Source organism: Thermobia domestica, chromosome 6 (assembly GCF_964235325.1).
Source record: "Thermobia domestica chromosome 6, izTheDome1.hap1.1, whole genome shotgun sequence".
NCBI classification, from domain to species: domain Eukaryota; kingdom Metazoa; phylum Arthropoda; class Insecta; order Zygentoma; family Lepismatidae; genus Thermobia; species Thermobia domestica.
The window spans coordinates 146793881-146814827 of NC_137459.1; the positions used below are offsets into that span (position 1 = coordinate 146793881).

Consider the following 20947-nt stretch of genomic DNA (forward strand, 5'->3'; position numbering starts at 1 on the left):
TACACAGGCTTTTGAAATAGATTTTTAAAATACTAATATGAATTTAGATTTAATGCAAGAATTCCGAATTAAATTCAGAAAAAAAAATGTGGAAAGAAAGTTGTATTTTGAAAGGATATCAGAATTATGCAGTTTTGCTCGAAAACTAAACACCTATTTTTTTCTGTAAAACCCATAACTTTGTTCGTAATGTGTTACTCACATTCCAGGATAATTCGTCTGAAAGGACGATTAATATTTCCAGATGGGTGTTCGAGTGTTTATAAGTAAAAGTTACATTGGTTTTGCCATAGCGATAGAATAATCGAAAATATATTTTACTATTTTAGTAGCCTTTAAAATCAAATTAATGATACTTCTCGTGCTTTTGTTTCTATTGTTCCACAATGGCTTATTGGTTGAGCCCCCACGTACGATTCAAAGGGCCATAGGTGTGGACCAAGACTGTGTGAACTTCTGGTGAACAACATGATTTTCACATGTCTTCTCGATGATTTTACGTTTTAAAATAACATAATATACATTCTATCAATCTTTCCATGATCATTTATTTCAATTTCCGTGACCATTCGTATATTCATAATGAGTATATTTCGCCGACACGCACATCCCAGTGAATTTTCTTCCTTATTTTAAAAATGAAAAATGTTTTTTTTAGTTTTACGTCCCACGATTATGCTGGCTAGGCTAAAGTAGACAGTGATGATGAGAAACGAGTACAATGCTGAAATGAATAAAGTAAGAGGAAACGGAAAAATCCAGAGAAAACCCACGCACACGATGTTTGTCCACCCTCTTTGCCTTTCCCAAATGACGTGTTTCATTATTTATTGATTTAAGCAATTCTGAGATTATTTTCCAGTGATGAGCAACGAGCTTACTTCACTGGCTAAGTTGAAACAAACGTGTTTTGAATGAAAATGAATCTAGGAAACTAATAAAAGATAGTGATGATTCAAGTGGAAAGCAGACGAAACAAACAACACAAGACATTACGGACAAAATTGAAGAAATAAATGTGACATGTACATAATCTGAGGAAAAAGGTATTGATGTCGTCAGGAGTAATATAGGTTTAATTATTGATTCATTAAGAAATGTAGATCATGATTCTATGTCTTCTAACAGTAGTACTCTCAAGTCACAGGGTTCAGGACCCAAAAGCAAGATTTTTCCTGATTCTCCAAATGTCAGTTGTTTTTTTTTTCAGATAACTGTTGGTTATATCCTAAAGACAAAGGATTAATTTGCATTATATGTAAGAAAGGAAGTGAATTTCTAACCTCCCTACAAATAAATAGGAAAATAAGTAAGGCTGCAAGGAACATTTTGAAATAGTAATATATAAATAAATAAATAAAAACAGTACAAGAATAGATTTTGAAATAAAAGAATGTCCGTGAACAAATAAAATTGAAACAATAAACATTTAATCAACTAAGAAGTATCATAATGTTCTCTTTCCTTTAGACCATGAATTGTTCAAACATACTACTGATACGTTTGTATACAAATTTTCTGGGTTGAAAGTGACCTGTGCCTAACAATTAATAACATATTCATTCATCCTAAACTGTCCTTAAAGCAGAACTCAATTCAGCCATTAAATTTACTCAGAACGCCTTCCATGACAACTCAGACTTCAGCACCAAGGCCTGTAGTTTGTTATCTACAATCCTCGGATAACGACATTTGAAACATCATACAACCAACACAAAGTACTGAACCCTCAACTGAAACAGAATCAATGACCACTGAGAACTGAAGATTAATGCCAGTTAGAGGAAAAGAAAATAAATAATAATAATAGAAAACAATATAAACTTCGGAGAGGGAAATTTAAACTAAGATTTCTCAACGAAGACAATCTAAACAAAATAGGAAATCGTATTTGGGATGAATTTTGAAGAGTTCATTTCCTACCTATCCCTGCTTGTACTAAACTTCTGTAAAACTGTCGGTTGTACCTGAACAGGATTATTCGAATTCGTAAACAAATCATTTTGCGATACCACATTTCACTACGTTAAAACATTACATCAAAATTCTAGAAAAATTGTTAAACAATTCAAATATTAGGAACCAAACATGTTATAGCTTTGTTTTATCAAATGAAACGATATTATGGAAGTTACCTTTATTCGGTATACTAGAAAAGCATGTATGCATTCGAATTTTTCTGCAAGTCATTTGTGAAAAATGTAAAAAAAAATCCAAAATATTACCATAAAATATGGTTCATTCTTAACTTTGACATATTTCGGAATCTATTGAACAAGAACTTTAACATTAACTTTTTATTTAGACAATGTAGTTCTCTTCTAAATCACATAACATTATTTCTCATCTAAATATTAATACAATTTTCAAAGATGCAGCCACTTGTACCCATTGTGTTCAAATTTAGTACGTCACAAAGACATTTATGTACAAACGCACTAACTTTCACCACCTCTGCAGTATTATCAGGGTCCCTACTGTCCAAGAACTCTAAACATGCACCCAAACGTGCCCATTTATTAATTGTGCCATCCAAGAGCTTGTGTGGTCTCTTAATTGTCATTATTTTACAACACTATGGAAACTTGTTACATAATATTACACAATATAAGGAAAATACATTACAAGCAATGGCACATACATACCAAATTATACTTGAAATGAAAGCTTAATTTACAGCCCTAACCTAATCTAACTGAAACCTAAAACATGAAAATACATTATAAATTTCGTCACTGAGTTTTAAGAAGTGATATTGTGTTAATGAATTACACGAACTTGGAACACGCGGTCTGCCTTCAATGAAGTAAATTTTAAATTGTAAAAGAAAAAAGTTAAATAAATATGTAATGATAAATGAAATAAAATGATAATAATAATTTTAAACGTCAAAGTAAGACTGTTATGGAAGAAAAGCTAGTTTCAATTACCAGTGATATGAAGGAAAGCTTGATTAAAGTGTCAACTATTTGGTTAAACTGCCCATGAATAATTCATTTTTTACTACGAAAATATTCTAAATATTAATTTCAATAGTGAGGCTCCTAGACGTACCAAATTTTAATAACATTAAAAAATATCCTGATACAGGTGTGGTTTGACAGGGCCAAGACAACACAATGGTACGGTATTGATTTTTTTTTTTGCATATTTTAAATGGAATGAATTCAAATTTCGTACTGTGACGTAAGTACTGTAAAGTATGGTGACAATTTAATTTCCTAGTTTTAGAAAGATCGCAAAAAGTCACATGATACACAACTGTGGTTACAACTCCTGGTAGGAACTAACTTTCTAGTGGCACAAAATACAAAATATAAACAGACTAATCTCAAAATCGAATTCTTCCAGCCAAAAAGAAAATTGATACCGATTGTTTATAAAAATAAAATTTCAGTTAAGTTTCGAGTTCGATGTATCACCCCACAATGTGCACTATATAAAGTAGAACTCAATCACCGCGCTGGGACAAATCATCACACCACCAGAACAATATGAATTATTTGCAATTGAGCAACTTTCAAATAAGATATTCCGCAATATCCATCTTGTTCTCCATGTATCTCAAGCTAGAAATAAACTACTTTTGATACGACAGTCAGGGATCTGGATAGAGCATTAACTATTTCACAGATTTTGGCTATGACTTCCATGTTGATATTGGATTCCCAACATTCTTCACGGTTTGTTTTTTACCTATGACACTTCTGAACTACCTCTATTTTAGACGTATACCAGTACATAAAAATTAACAACCCCAAACCTTTGAATCAAAGGTGATACTTCTTGCCTCAGTTACCGCAAGGGTGTCATTCATAGAAAGGGTTGCTTCTACGGTTTTATCGATATGAAGGTAAAACATGAAGTTACATGTGAAGATGATACAAAAATTACGTTTTATTTTAAAAAGAAACTTCAAAGTAGCATATTCTATTCCTTAAAAATCACACAAAAAATCATCACTAATTTCAGCTTAACAATTTAGTGCTGTTAAATTAATAGTGGGAAATCTGTTACTAGGATAATGCGAAGGAAATAATCTATCGTGAAACAAGAAGGAACTGAACACTGTCATAACTTGATTAGGGGAATCCCTTTGCTATGTGACTTCCTATTCTATTATTTCATGAACCAGTCCGAACGTCTTTCTATCTGCTGCCGATCTTTTGAACAGTGTAAAACCGCTGTGACGTGAAGGAACAGAAATCAGGAAGTGTTTGTGTGTTTCCCTTGTCCCCTTTTAACCATTTCTTGTTTTTTCTTAGTGCGTTCTGAATGTGGTGTCATAGTGTAGTGTAGTGTATATTAAAATATTAAGAAGAATTAACGTTATGAAGATTGAAGTAATAAGGACAACTTCGGGTTCTAGAAGTGTCCTGATGAATAACGTGTTGATTCACACAGAAGAAGGGTATCCTTAGTTTTCAGTAAATGAATATAATAAGAAAAAACACATGACTAGAATACTTATTCCATGATAATTAAAACATATTTCTAAAATACTTATAAACATCTACATAGTTAATATTAATATACATTACATAATATAGTAAATTGTAGGAATAGAGGTAATGATAATTAAAAGATATTAATTCCTTCTCTTGAGTGAAATATTAGATTTTGTATACTGTTCTTTTCCTTACGTTTTATATAACAACGATTTTGAAAATGAAAGTTTATTCGTGTTTTATGCTCTTTTATATATTTAGATATTTGGCATAAATAAATAATACAAAAATGATTATTTTGTCAAATTAAATATTTTTCTTAGAAAAAAATCCTTTTTTGAGATTTTAACCAAAACGGCTACGTTTAATTAAAAGGTGCTAAGAACATCGTGTGTAAGACGTACTTAGACCTTTCTTTTTTTAAAAGAAAATTAATATCGAATGATTAGGAGGGAAGTTATAAGGAGTTAAGCGAACGATGACTCATCATTTCCCCCACCCTGTCAGCCCTCCCAGTCGCGGATCTGAAATGTCCATCATCACTTTCCTCATTCACTACCTTTTAAGGAATAAAATAATTCCATCCACAATACTCTACCATTAAATTGCACACGGGATGAAAAAAGTGACCACTAGAAAACTGACTATAAGGGAAAGCAATATATTCTCCATTCGACTAGAGAAACGCCAAAGCAGCGTTTTCTGAACACGTTAAACATGTAGGAGAAAGTGGAAATAAATAAAGTATAAAAAATTACATATCATGGCTTCATTTTGAATAGGAGGAAGAATTAGATCTTAGAGTAAACATGTTCAACAGGAAATGTGTTTTACACATAATGTATGAGTAAAGTAGGAAAGCAAAAATGTATTTTGTTTACCATTTGTGGACGAGGTGCCTTGGGCCTTGGTGGACGTGGTGGTGTAGCCGCTCGTGCAGCACCTTGAGCCTAAAAAGGAGAGTTATTTCAAATTGATTTAGAGCTAAGCTAAACAATCTGTTTATGATATCAAAAACAGAAGCACGAATATATCATGTTCATATATGAGCTGCTCGGCCGAAAATAATGATATGTCACATTTTCTAACTTTCCAGCAAACTGTAAAATATTTACCATTCCCATGCAATTCAATGCAACGACACATACTAAACAAACTTTCTCTGCAACCTGGAGATACAAATTAACCTAGCTACATACATTGCTATGGTTCTACCAGAACCTTTTCCACTTAATTACTCAATTCCACCGGAAATGGCGCTAACCATTATGTTTGCCCGAGTCGCTTATATGGTATATGTTGCGATTCACCAATTAATTCTATTGTAAAATAACAAAAAATATAATATGATATAAACTTAGTGATTCACAATCAAATATTAGTTTAACATTTCTTTCCGTACCGAGCTTATATGAGAAGAGATGTAAATGGTAGATATTAATAAAAATCAAGTTGTTTGTGAAATTAAGTTTTGTACGGGGTGAAGTGTTAAATCATTGGATACTGTATTTCATTCTTTTGAAGTATGGAACCCATTTCAAATATATTAAGCTTTGGGAAATTCAGAAGAAAGAAAAAGTAACTGCCTTTGTGTTTCAAGAAAGTAAGTTACTTGAGTCAACCATATGTTATACTTTAATTATTATTAGAGTCATGATGTTAAGCAAAATGCCTATTTCTTTATGTAAGATGTAAAATATAAATAAACGTACTGAAATTCGTTTGGGAGGAATGCTTCAACGTTAGCAAAAAAAAAAAAAAACGCGTATTTCCTTCAGTATCGGCTATATTATATGTAGCTTAAAAGCTACTACTGGCTACTATTATTAGTTACCAATGAGGATAAAATAACTACATAGATATTCCGTTTATTCCGCAGGATTTATGTTTAATCCTAGTTATTTAAAAATAACCAAATAATAACTTAATACATATGCCAGCGTCAAGTTACCTCCCGATATACTGTGTAACGATCTGTTACATAAGTATCTTAGATGCACTTTTTCAGTTTTGGTTTGAGTCAAAGGAGATTTGTTATTGTAAAGAAATGTACTTTTTATCTTTTTCTGAGTGGTTCATAATTGCCGACCTTTAAAATTTAAAAAATTTCATTGTTTGTATATTAAAAAGTAATATAACTAAGGTTTTCAAATGTATTAATCATTTGGTAGTTTTTTAAAAAAAATGTTAGAAAGAACGAGAGAATAAAGTTGGTGTTCAGAGCTGGCAACCTTGTTTTCGAATTCAAGCAGTCGTTTGGGGGAGGAAGCTTACCGGCGTGGACTTGACTTTTATCTTTCTCGGGAACAACATGTCTTAGCCTTGAGTTCTGTTCTTTTGCTTGTTTCTGCATCTTGGCTGTGCTTCGTATAGTTAGTTATGGTTGACGTGGATCGACAGTGTAGCGTGGTTTTGAAAGTGAGTGACTTATGAAAGGCAATATCACGTATTTCAGTGCTGCTTAATTCTGTTAAATACGAGTGAAAGATTACGAATTGGATTTGTGCTTTTTTTGTTCTTTCTTTTTAAAAAAGAAGAAAAGTTTAAAATGGTCGGATGTGATTCAAGTGGGCAGCATGGTCTGTTTGACCTATAGTAATGAGCGTGTTACAATCTTATTTTATTGAAGTTTGTGCTTTCATTCTGTGCCTTTTATCGCACAATATTAATCGTTTTTGCTGCTTTGGCTTTTACTCGAATTTTCTTTGTCTTTGTTCAGAGTCCTTTTTGATCAGTAGGCTCGCTTTGACAAAAACGACGTTACACTGCCGTAATTTCATTAATCGGTCAGTAGTGTCAAAAATACAAGTCTACAAAGAGACCAAAGGGTACAGATTCTGAAGTCCTGGACAGGTAAACGAAAAGGAGAAAAATTGTTAAGTCTATTATATTAATGGTAAGTGACCTATTTTGACTGCATGTGTGGAGGGGTAGAAGTGCTTTACCTAAGAGTGGGTTGTAGATTAGTCCATTTTGGTTGGTCTTTCAGCTTATCTCTTGTGATTTTGTCATTTTTTTAAAAAAAAATATCTTTTCTCTACGGAATCCCCCCCCCCCCATGAAAAGTGTCGAGTCGTGGTTTTATGATCCAGTATTCTTGATCACTTTCCTATCTGCTTAATTTAAGAATATTTTTCCTGTACTTTTTGTGATAGTTTTGAATTGGTCAGAAAAAGGCGAATTAATGCTCTGAACACCAGTTACTTTATTTAATCGTTCAGGATTTAGAAATTGAACGAGTAAGTTTAAAATCATAACTTTCTTTGATTATGTAAAACTAATCCGATTTTTTGCCTTTACGGAATGCAAATTCTTGGTATAAGTGGTTTTGTATTTAAGTGAAATTCAGAACAAATATTAGGTTGACTCGAAAGTTCGTACAAAAAATTGAAAAATCATTCATTGCTGTATTTTTGCTTCAGATTAGTTAGAAATGCAGGATATATGACTGTTTAAGGCTAAAACTTAATACAACTTGTGTTTTTCTATATTGTTTTGAATTTTTGTAGTATTAACATTTTTTTAAATAGTTCAACATATCGAGAATTGAATTTCTTTAGACTGATAAATTAGTAAATTGATTGGAAGATTATTCTTTCTCCCGATGAATTATATAAATTCGTAGGTTATTTCAAAAGTTATTATACTTTTTTTATTAATGCTATTATTGGATTATTTTTCATCTGATTGATAAGAGATATCGAAGTTGGAATTAATTTTGAATTATTCGGCTGCTGAGGTAACCTTGTTGTAACTTTTTCTGAATTTCCAAATATTAATTGTAATTTGTTATAACTCAGTCAAGTAGCTTTGGAAATTTATGAATTTTTCAGAGTTTGAGTTATTCTTTGAAATTTGAATCACGATTAGTAAAAGTAATAGATAGTAAAAGCTCGGATTTATATATTTTTTGCGAACTACGAGATTATTGTAATTTTGAATTGTTTTTGCTTTTTTTGAAACATTTTTGGTCGGTATTTACACAGTTGATTAGTATTTGCATTATCTCCTTCACATTTTTGCTTAGTTGATCAATTATTGGAATTAGATTACAATCGATAGCTTTTTTGAAATTTTTGAGAGAAGTTAGAGCCCGGATTCTCATTTTAAATTTCTACTAAACCGAATTTCTAGTGTATGCTTTCTAGTGTATTTTGCCTGCTTGGTTTTAACGGTGTGTATATATGGTCAACTAACGATTGACTGCATATTCACCACCCCAGTTTGTAATAAAATTTATATGAACATCTGAATTGTTGTGGTTTATTTATATTTATTGATAAATATTTATGCAAATTTCGAATATGTGATCATAGATGTATAGCGAAAGAGAACTCGGCTGAGACCTGTACTTCCCTCAATGCTCCGTCTGCCGTTAGTTTCCTTGTATGAGTCCGGAGGAATATATATTTTTTTTTTTTTTTGATAAATTTGGTTTGTTTAATTGCTTCGGGTTCTTATGTGGAGACAGGTGGATAGGAGCGTTACAACTGAAAGAATGTCACCGCAAGAAATATAAGTGAGTTATTGCGCCTATTAAGAATTTGCAAATAAATGAGAATTGGACAAGTGCTAAAAAGAGAAAATGAATTAAACGATATTTTCCTATGCGCTTTAAATATGCTTCGGTTAATTAAGTGAAAATATAAATATTATTTTAGATTTTGGAAAGTTTGTCTTACGATTTAGGACATTGCTAACAATTCACAATTTCATGGAAATATACCTCTATAATGTGATTTGCAATTAAAGATTCCTTATAATGGAATACAGAGAGCCTTCATGGGGCAAATTCCCCTTTGAGTTTGAGAATTCTATACATGTGTTTTAATTATTCGTATGATAATATATTAAAGAGAAATGTAAAATTATGCTTGTATCGGATAGTATTGGTCTGTTTTCTACACCTTCCTTCCAGTCAAGGAAAACCTGAGATGCCACTACTGTGGAATACCGAAATATATCAAATTAAAATACTTTTTATGATCTATCTATTAATTCAAAAGTGACAATTAATTCCTTTCTTCGGATCGTTGCGTGTAAAGTACTGTAAAATTTGCTGAAATACTTATTAGATACACATGGAAGGAAATCCATTTCCTCCTTTAGGATAACATGTTCTCTGAAAATAACGAGTAAGACTTGAGTGCCTATTCCTCCATATTTCCTAAACTATAAGTATCTGTTTGTCAGCCTATTTTCCATGGTTTCAGTGCCTGAACATCCGTTATTTTCAATGATAATTAGTGATATTTTAGACTTGACACTATGAAAATGAAAAATGTTTATATCTAATAAACCAAATATATTAAATGCATTACCTGACCAATATTTCCAAATTGAAACGGCATCTGCCCACGAACGTTGAAGTAATTCTGAAATAATGCAAATAATTATATATTATATATCATGTATTAAGCTTGTTCTAGAAAGTAAGAGGAGAGCATGAAACCATAAGAAACTAGTCCTGCATGCCAATTGTTTCTAGAAGAATACATGAAGAAAGTTATGTAAATAATATCACTAAAAAGAACTTCAAACTTTACCTTTTTTAACCGCTAGTAATTCTGTTATGTAGCAATTTCGTTACAGTAGACTAAACAAGCACAAAACAAAACAAAACAAAAAAAACAGAAATGCAAGTTCTCCATCGTAGACGTAAACCACCCTTGTCGAGTAAAAGATGCAGAATCAAAATGAAGGAAATATTTTTGTTGATCAATATATATAGAGTATTGAAGTATAATATGTATATTACTGTTATAGCATATTTTAAGATTAATATGCTTTTGGAAAAAATATTAATACTAGCGCCACTTTGAATGTGTGGTAAGAGGAGGAACTAGTATCGTCTGAAGTAAGTTAACGGAGGCCCTTGTGGCCATTGGAGAATTGAATCAGACGGAGAGCACAATCTCTTGTTGAGAGTCGAAATGATGCTATCTTAATAGCAAGCAAGGACTTTGTCTTCAGAATTATTAAGTTGTTGAATTGTACAATTCAAAACATATTTAGATAAGTATTTATAGTTTTTCCTGAAAAGTGGCTAGTGACATTAATTGAAGTTGGATGGGTGTGTTAATTGAAAAGTTATAAAGGCACTATTTGGTGTTAATTAATAAGTGTATTTTGGAATTTCTTTTCCTGTTTTAACTGACAATGTTAAATACCTAGTAACAGTGAAGATTTTTCTAAATATCAAAGATATAATCTTTATGAACATTTAATGCTAAGGAATTAAGTGGAAAAAGGAAATGGCAAAGTGTGATCTAAAGGAACATTTAAAACTAGTTACCATTGTTCATCGAATGATTATGTTTTCAATTATTAAATCAGAAAAATCAACACACTGCTGAACAAGACTGCACTTATTTAATATAAAAACACATTAAAACGTGTAAATGTGTTTTTATATTAAATAAGTGCAGTCTTGTTCAGCAGTGTGTTGATTTTTCTGATTTTATTCGCAAGACGTTGACTATGATTGTGTATCAGTTTCAATTATTGTGTTACTGTTACAGCAATTTTGTGTATTCAAGTAAATTTTGAACAATAATTTTTAAAACGTCCAGTGAACTAGTGGAATTAGTGGAGTTTTCTTGCAATTATATTAAAATTTTGATAACCTGAATTCTCTCCACAGTTTTCATAATAGTCTAGTGCTCACTCAAGTTCCTTTATAAAAATTTTCTTTTTAATAATTTTGTGTGGGTTCTATAGCTCTGCACCACGGCGTTTTTGTTAATAAAAGAAAAGGATTTAAAAGACAGGCGTCGGCACACTGCAAAACATGAAAACTCAATATAAATGCAAATTATTTCAATAGTGAGAAAACATTGGAGCAGAATAAAACTAAAAGAATGATATAAAATATTACTCCAAAAATTCAGAATGTGCTGTCCAACAAACATTGAAACAGAAAGACTCAAAACACACACGCCAACAAATTATTTAAGGACTATAGACGTTGGTAGTCAAACGACAATTCAAAATGATTTTAGGAAATTCTATTCGTTAAATTGGTATATAGACGGTTTCAAAAATCTTCAAAAGCGGTAAAAATCTATAATATGTTCTTTCCTTAAAAACATAACAGCTTTATATTAGCCTACAACAGCCTTCACAGTGGACATTAATTAATTCTATAAATACGATGTGTTTGGCATTTAACCAGCATTTATTCGTTTCGATGTTACTGCCATTCCAAATTGTCACTGTCAAAATCTCCCCATGCCATTAGGTCCTAAATATTGCTTTTAATCTATATTTCTTGGAATTCGTTGTTTTATTTGTTGTCAGAAATCAATATCCAAAACTATCCATGAATAAAATTGCATAAAACGATTTATAGCCATCATGCAACATGCTTTGAAACATAATTGTAAACAAAAGCATCACAGGATAAGAAATAAAACACTTTACTATCTTAACTTTAAAAAAAAATGAATGCAAATTTTAGTAACGTAATTTTACCTCTTATAGAATCCTTGTGTCCAGCTAAAATAATGCAAAAGTAAATAACAATAAGATAAGTCTAATCATAAAACTTATAATTAAAATTCCAATGTGTCAAAGCTGTCCAAATTGATCCAGTAGAAAAATAAACTTTCCGAAATGTTTTTGATAATTTCTAGTTCATTTTACTACTGCTGTATTATTGGAATATAACATAGTGTTTGTCAAAAATTTCCCTAGCATATTACTAATAGTCTGCTTACTTACTTATATTCTAGGTTTCCTTGTTGGAATACATTATGTAGCATTTTTTCTTTGATTAGCTTTTGTTTTGATTTCTCTAAAAGAACCTATTCTGACGTTTTGATGAGTAGTCCTAAAAATGTTTAATCACCGTTTTTCAATCAAGCATGTGAATGAAAGTAAATCTTTATTATGCTGTTTTACTTTATGTGCTTGATAACATTTGTGGATAGAAAGGAGATGAAATACTGTCCTCAGATACTTTCCATTAATACGCAAGATTTTTGAAAACATACCTATTGAATAGATATCTCGTTCACCTGGATCTAGATTTTGTAATCTCCACTTGTACAGATTTGGGCTCATTACTTTCTCCTAGTTATATGAATTTACCACTAAACTTAAATGGATCGATAGAATAAGCGTAAAGTCCAGTGCTTAGTAATAAAGACCTTAAGAACATTTTCTTAAATTGAAAGAGAAGGTATGACTTCCGATTTGTATACGATTTTGAGTAGTGTGAAAAAGGTATGAAGGACAGACTCTTATCATTAACCCTTGAGATCGGGAACCTGATGACGCACTCGAAATTTAAATGCCAACGGTGTGGGCAAAATTTCTAAAATGCTTTCTCCAATGCACTTTTTTTTAAAAAAAAAAAAATAATATTGTTCTGCCAAATATGAAATATCTTTTGTACTTTAAATAGAAGCGTTAAGAGTCTTAATAGCAGGGAATAATTTAAATACCACCGGTAGGGTATGGACTAAGAATTTAAACACTGGCTTGAGGGACTAAGATAAATCAAACTTTAGTAAAAACCAAATTACACTGGGCAAAAGGTTAATCACCTCCTCTTACAGCTAACATTTGTTTGCTTATTTCGGTATAATTGGTGTTGACTGGTAACACGTAACTAAATGATCCATCATCGTTGACGCATGACTGAAGTGAATGTGCAAGTTGGTTGCACGGAAAGAGCTTGTCTCTATAAGTCAAATACAACATGTGACAAAGTGATAAATGTGATAATTTGTATTGGGGTCTGCCCATGTCTATACAATAAGTGAAGTTGTCCGATTTGCTAGTGTATCAGAACTGAGTGTCCAACTTGTTTCTGTATGTGGTTTATAACGAGACAGCGAATGGAAACGGAATCAGAACTGTGTCGAAAATGGTCCTAACGTAGAAGGGAAGCCGACGAGTTTCACGTTTGATCATGGAAAGTGGTTTTCTGACCTGACAAGAATTAGCGCAGTCCGTGAGTATAGGTTTATCTCAATCAATTTTCGGTAAAACGTTGCTATGGGATTTGAATTCATTGGAAAAGCAAAAGCAAAATAGCAAATCCTCAACACGGACATTTACTCACAGCTGTAAGCCTATGACGAGAAATTCAATTTAAAGGTCTTTCTTGATAAATTCCAAATACATGTTTTCTTTGAAATAACGTTCTTTGCAACACTACTTGAAAAACACAGCAACAAGTTGATGAGTATTGATTCGAAATTCTCTGGCATCTTCTGTACTCACCCGACTTGGCACTTATGAATTGGCATATCTTCTCTGCTATGGAAACACACCGTAACGATTATCATTTACTCAGCGGTAATATTGTAATACCGTACCTGAATTAATTGACACCTACGAAAATTATATTTTTATAATACATGTATCAGATAAATTTGAGCACCAAGTGGGAGAATATACTCAAGTCCAGGAGGAATGCTCAACAAACGTGGAATGTCATCCCGTTACCATGCATCCTTCCGTGTTAATCCAAACTATTACACCTAATTCGTACATTGATTAATTGATTGACACATAGCATTTCTACTGCACTGAGACGACAAACAGAGTGAACCTACAACTTAACCTGACATCCGAATCATACGTGTTCCCACCAGAATGGAAAGTAGGTCTACCATCAACGACACAAGAACTCCAAATATGTAGCCACGATAAAGGTTTATAAACATTCATTGCATCAATTGCACTTGTCAACTTACTCAGGAAAATTAAAATTCCAGATTTTTTAACTTGGAAAGAATCGGTTACAATACCAGCTACCAACTTAATAAATTGTTTATATAAAAAATGCGAATGTTTGTTGGTTTGATTGAAATTTATGGTCCCTTTCATTACATTCGCAATGTAAAACTTGGATGTACAGTTTAAAGTGTAATCTGAATCACCGTTATAAATAAAAAAATTCAAGGCATTCCCTCCCAAATCCAGGAGCCCGTGCACCAAACGTGTGCACTGGCTAATATCCCAGAGTATTTCAGTGTAAAACATCTTACCAGACATAGCAAAAATTGGGTCTGGAAGTAAGTCATCAAATGACAATTTACACGGTAAAATAGAGACTGTTTTCATAAGAATTACGGAAATATCGTAACGAATAATACATAATATAGAAAAGATGAATAACTTTAGTAACCACTTGTGTGATTACACGATACTACTACACAAATACAAATATGTTATTCTGCTGACATTGAAGTTAATGAAACATGGAGACCTATATAAAGACAAATTTACGGTCTTAATCGTTTGAATACGGAAGTTGAAAGTCAAAATACACTTATTACTATAAGCCACTCAGTCACTGAAACTTCAAAGAACTTGAGAATGGATAGTTTGTAGTAAAAAAAAGTAGGAGTAACAGATGTGTGACTGGAGAATTACACATAACCAAAGAGAAATAGCATTTTTTTTAATAGTGAGTAATATAAATCACAATTATACTGGCTTTGCACAGGATGGGATTCAATGTGAAGCTTTTGACTTTGAATATTGAAGTATTATTATTATTAGTTATAGGGTAGAGATTTTTTGTTACCTGATAATCATCACCTCCCATGGATGGTGCTGGTGTTGCCTGTGGCATGAATGGCATCTACAAAAATATGAGAAATTGAAAATTAGTTTGCTTACGATAGTATTATGAGACAGAAATTTATTTGACACAGGTGATCTATAATGACGTGTTCAGGAGTAATTAAACTTGACTTTGCTATATTGGAACTTAAACATACTACGAAAGCTTCTTCCTTAGCCCCTCAAACACAATTTAGATACTATACATTACTATTTACTGTGAAGTATACCACATTTCACTGACCATACACTGTATGTACCCACACTACCCTGATATAAGTAAATAGGAATCCAAAGCCTGTGGCAAGTATGTGCTAGTGCATAGAAGGACGTACACCTGAAGCTGGAGTTAGAACTTGGTGGGTGAGGTAACGTGTATATTGCATGGTATTACAAGTCAATGATGACAACTTGTGATATGTGGTACGTACAATTTAAGAGTGTTTCAAATGACTGTTGTTTTCGAGTTTGTTGGACCATTTGTGAAACTGACATTGTTACATCTTGCGAACTAAAGTAAGACGAGCAGCAAAAATTTAGTTAAAATACTCTCTGAGATAAACAATGTTTTATTGAAAAAAAACTAATAACGTGTAACCGTTTTACTGTTTTATCACTTTGACTTCTTCCAACACTGTTCAGAGTAGATAGTAGAGGAAACGGTTACACGTTATTCACCTTTTAAATAAACAGTATTGTTTTCTCAGCAAGTAGTTTAACCAAATTTAAGTTGATTAAAAAGAAAGCTAGTTAATATGGAAAATGTTACATATATATGCAAAATACCAAATCCTATCGGTTCAATTTCTTCTCTCAAATTTATTCTTCTTCAGTTTTGAGAAGCTTTTTTTGTGATTTACACCCACCCAGGAGTGGGCTGGCTCAATGTAAAGAGCGGTTAACCAGGTGTTTGGAGGGCGCAATACCAACTGTTTCGAGCACTCATAAGTGGTATTTGGTATGATTTCAATAAAATAAATATTCCGCTTGTTTCTTGCCTTCAACCAGTGAACTATGAGTAGTACGTTATTTATTTGTATAAGTCCTATATCCTATCTTATCTAAACATCCGAACTTTGAGCAGGGTAATGAACATCTCTATTTCATATTCGCTTCTGCTCTGGCCATTTTGAACTTCATAGCTAACATCCATTAAGCACATGCGGGTTCGTGAAAGTAAAAATACAATGCATACATTGTATGATTCGAATAAAATTCGTAACACACAATTTGAATCTGTATAATTGATGTTGGCCATTGTTTGAGGGTCACAGTACACCGACTACCACAAAGAGTAGCCTGAATCTATTCTCTGTAGAGGACAGATGCTAATAGTTTGAAGTTCTTTAAACAAGACGACGAGTGTAGTTGTCTGGATAAGAGTCCGTGTCTCCAGAATGACACCAGTGAATATGTATTAATTAAATGGCTTGGAGTTTGGCTGTATGGAGGATTGCCAAGTGCCAAGTTGTTGTTACGCAGAATCAATTTCGCGTAGATACGTACATTTCAGTGGTTCATCGGCGGTGTGTACGATGGAACAGGGTGTTCCAACTTCAGATATGCCACTCCAATATTCCGCAGCTCACCAGGAGGACTGAATAAAATGACTGTCCAGGGCGCCCTATACGGCAGAATACCGACCACAATTACAGCATGAACTACGTGATCCCCTCGTGGGATGATATGAACACGATACGAGTGTTCGTTTCAAGAAAGCCTATGTTCTCACGTATTCCTCGCACGATTGCTTCTAACACTTTCCCATCATCGATAATATCTTTGAGCAAATTGACAGAGACAGCAGAGGCGACGAAAACGGAGGATAGAGATATTCAGCAAATATTGTAATTTCAATTTCGGATATAGTAACGGCAGTGAGTGAGTATCTATGCATTTGCCCATCCTTGCATTATGATATTAGAGGGAAGTGCCACTCATTTCTGGCCATCATTCATGGGAAATATGACTACAACCGTGATACCATCAATCCTGTTTTCCCATTTATAAGGTCCTTTGCTAGACTCCATCTCCCAGCAGGATAATGAATTGAACAATCTGTATGGCATGTTTAGAATGTTACTTGAGCTTCATAATGCGATCATTACCACGTGCTATCACTTCCATTTCGTGTACCAACATTGGATAGATTTATAAATTTCTAGTGAGTATTCTTAGATGTGACTCACCTTTGTATTCAAGATTTTTAAAACAAATGTAGTCTGGCTGCTAAATAGGGTTTCATTTTTAATATAAGCTTTGAACTGGATAAATCGTTAAGTAGAAACGGAGAAGGAAAGTAGACTTGTGATGTATACATACAAAAGTGATAATCACACACAATTGATTAATTTTATCAGGTTATAATTAGTTTTTATAAATTATCATACTTTTAATGATATTCTATGTAACTCTGGTATGAACACTGTAATTGGGTAGAAGTACCTGTTGTGTTCTTCTTAAGTAAATAAATAAACATATCTTAATATCCTTACCTGAGTTTGCATCTGTGGAAAGTGCAAATGTTGGTATGTTGGAGGAAACTGAAAGGAAGAAAAACTCTGGTACAGAATTATATTAAATTTAGAAATCATGAAGTACATTATTGTGCTGGGGAGATTAAAAGTCTAAGAACCATAGAATAGAAAGAGAGTTTTATACTACCAAAGTAGAGCAAAATACACAATGTATTATACATTCTTAATCTTTACAGAGGCGTACTTAATACGTGTTCTGCACTCAGTGAGTAGAACATATCTATTGAACATTGCTTTTACAAATGGAAATATGAAGGACTCGATTGAGGCAAACAAAATTATCACATCAATGGAGGATTAGTAATTAAAATATGCACCTTTCGTCGCCATTACACTAAAATACGCGCTGGTATGCTATTGTAATTTTAAACAAGATCTCTGAAAATACTGCTGGTAGAAATTGTTCCACCACAAAGTGCTATTCAATAATTAACAGAGGTTGGCATGGCCGCACTAATGTTCTGGCGTATAAACTCTCTGGATATCGAGAAGTTTCACACATGAATATCATTTAAATTCGCTGCAGTCAAAACGGCAAACTGTCTTGAAGTATGTGATTCTATTATTCTCATCAGGAAAACTTAAGCTCTTTGAGCTTTTTTGGCAGGTGTTTTGGTCAATCGAAATATTATGATCGGATCGCCAGGTATGATGAAAAGTATGATAAGTTCACTACATAGAAGCTCAGTACGCTGACCAAAATTCCGATTTCATTCACAATATGATTCGCTGCTTAGTTGCTGAACGACAGTTGGGGTTGCCCATGACATAATCATAAATTAGGTATAACCATCACTGTAGATTTTTATATTCTACATTGTGTAAAATTAATTTGGCAGTGATCAATATAAACAATTCTACGCCGATACTCATCCTCAATTAGTACATTTTGTACATAATATCAATGTGTGTAGTATGATGAAATTATTCCACACATATAATATTTCCAGGTATTTTCCACTACCCCTACTACCTCTTGGCCGAAGTGAAGTTGGTATTATGTTGACAACTATGCATTCTAGCATGCTTATTCTTTTGCCATGGGACCCATGAATGACAGAAAGATACAGATTAAAACCTTGTACCAAGGAATGAAATCTTTTCATAATAATAGTATTAAAATATACATATATTTTGAGTAATTAAATAGCATCACGCAAACAGTATAACTCTGATTTTTTGAAAGGTGATGACCATTCATTGCATCTGTCCTAAATTTTCCATATGTATTTATGTAAACAAACAAAATGTTGGTGCAAAATGACATGTTCTGTAGGTGGTGACTACTTAAGATAAATATATTTTTCTCCTTTTTTCATACTGAGTTGTATAAGTGTGAGTAGTAATAATTATCAGTACACATACCAGGTTATAGGTTCAACATTTGAATAAGTTATTGATACTATCAACTTCTATTTGAGGCGCCTAGTATCAAACTCTACCACATCCATTACACTTAGTTTCGAGTAGTCTCACAAAATGTGCAGTGAAGCTCTATATATACGCGTACAAAGTCCCATATTTGAACTAGTGTTTTTAGTATGAAATATTAAGCTCTTAAACTTATTCTGTTTCCATGAAATTCCTTTAGAACAAACATATAACAAGCGATATATAACACAACTTCGGCAAAAAAATGGATTTTGTGGCTTTTGATACTGGGCACCTCATTTACATGTAACAGATTACAAGAACATATCAGGGTCATTGGCGCAAATCTGTCTTCAACATTGGGGGGACGGGTAAGGCCGTTCCCATATTATATATATATATATATATAAGCGATGTTCAAAATATTTATAAAGTTGAAAAACAATGCTGTGAAGGATCAGGGGAGCAGAATTGTCTTCAGTGGCGTATTTAGGAGGCTATCGGGCTCAAGCTCCCCCCGAAATAAATTTGTTAGTTTTTCGCATTCCACGTACAACGATAATCCTACTTACCATTTCTAAGAATGTCATTGACTTTCCATTTTCTTATGCTGTTCAGAAGTAATACTGTATTTGTCAAATTTCATTCCATGTAAGAACTGCGTTCTTTTTTTTCTTTCTTTCGTCCTTTCTACTTTTCTGTTTCTTTTTCTTGACGTTACTACTTTCATTTCGCCTATCATACTTTATCGACCGTTGTCAGTTGTGACTCAAGTCGGCCATCATCAGTAACACCAAAACTAAGAGGAGTTGATAAGCGAAACTAGTGTTCCACACCAACTTGCGCGTATATCAACATGACAGGAATTTAGTTATTATAACAAAGGAGAAATTATATCGTTTAGTTATTTTTAAAAAAAGGAAATGTTTCAATTAAAGAAAATCAAAACCGGGGAATAATTAGCTCGGGAAATTAGGAAGGCCAAGAGGATGTTTCCTTTTTCTTGTTAAAATAGAATAAAGGGTTAGATTCACTCCTAAATTTTTGTATATCATATAGGATTTATCGGTCTGCAATTCTTGTCATTATAACTTCAATTTATGCATGAATTAAAATATATTTAATTTTCAAACTCAAGTGGGCAATTGCCCACTTCCTTCCTTGTGTTGAGCATTGCCCCTCGAATCAAAATCCTAAATACGCCATTAGTTGTCTTCAACATTGGGAAGTGGGCAGATTTGAAGCTCATTCTAGAGAAGGGAGATGAAACTCATATTACGGTAGATGAATTTGATCAACTGTTGTAGAGTATATTACAGGGATGCAAATAACCACTTGCATGGGTGCGGGCGAGTATTTAATATCATACCGAAGGTAAGTAAGTTATTTCTGTTGTGGGATGTGGGCCAGTAGCTATTTTTCTTGGGCTAGTAAAATTTTGTTGCTTATTTGCATCCCTGGTATATTATATGTTAGGCGATGTAGATGAAGTAGTAGTACATATCAGTATTACAAATCACTGCCGTGAACACATTATGAAATCTGAATACATGAATATTTATAGTTAGTATGTTTCTAATTAGGCATCCACAAAGATCCACGTTAAACTTGTTTTATAATAATATAAATAATGACTTCTCCAAAACTATTAAGAAAAAATATCAATTATGTATGACGCAACAATACTCTTTGAGCAAAATGATGATAATCTCAATAATATTACAGGAATCCTTACAGAAATCTGACGTATGTCATATACTCTTTAGTTAACAGATTTAACCTTAACATTATGAAAAAATATTCCAGCAATTGAATTCTTTTCTTTGCTTACGAAGCATCCTCTCTCAAGAGAAAAATTGGGACACGCGGAAATACGTAAGAACAAACCATGGTTCGAACTAGCAGAGAAGAGAAAACAGGAAAAGTTACGTTGACTACAAAATCCGAATGCAATAGCTACAAAAAATTTCGTAGACATCAGGTGGGAAACTTCCAAAACTTTTAGAACAA

The 20947-nt window shown here is 32.8% G+C and overlaps 1 protein-coding gene across 6 annotated transcripts in view; it reads right to left on the bottom strand.

Annotated features, from left to right (window-relative positions):
• LOC145688250 (uncharacterized) overlaps positions 1-20947 on the bottom strand; it is a 212835-nt gene that overhangs the window by 51966 nt on the left and 139922 nt on the right. For 4 of the 6 annotated variants that reach the window (XM_081762198.1, XM_081762199.1, XM_081762201.1 and 1 more), the window contains exons 18-21: positions 17525-17572; positions 14992-15048; positions 9770-9823; positions 5330-5398 (exon numbers count right to left, since the gene is read on the bottom strand). In XM_081762198.1, the coding sequence (XP_081618324.1) occupies positions 5330-5398; positions 9770-9823; positions 14992-15048; positions 17525-17572 (228 nt within the window). The remainder of the gene's footprint in view (positions 1-5329; positions 5399-9769; positions 9824-14991; positions 15049-17524; positions 17573-20947) is intronic. The other 2 variants (XM_081762203.1, XM_081762204.1) reach the window with 1 other exon arrangement.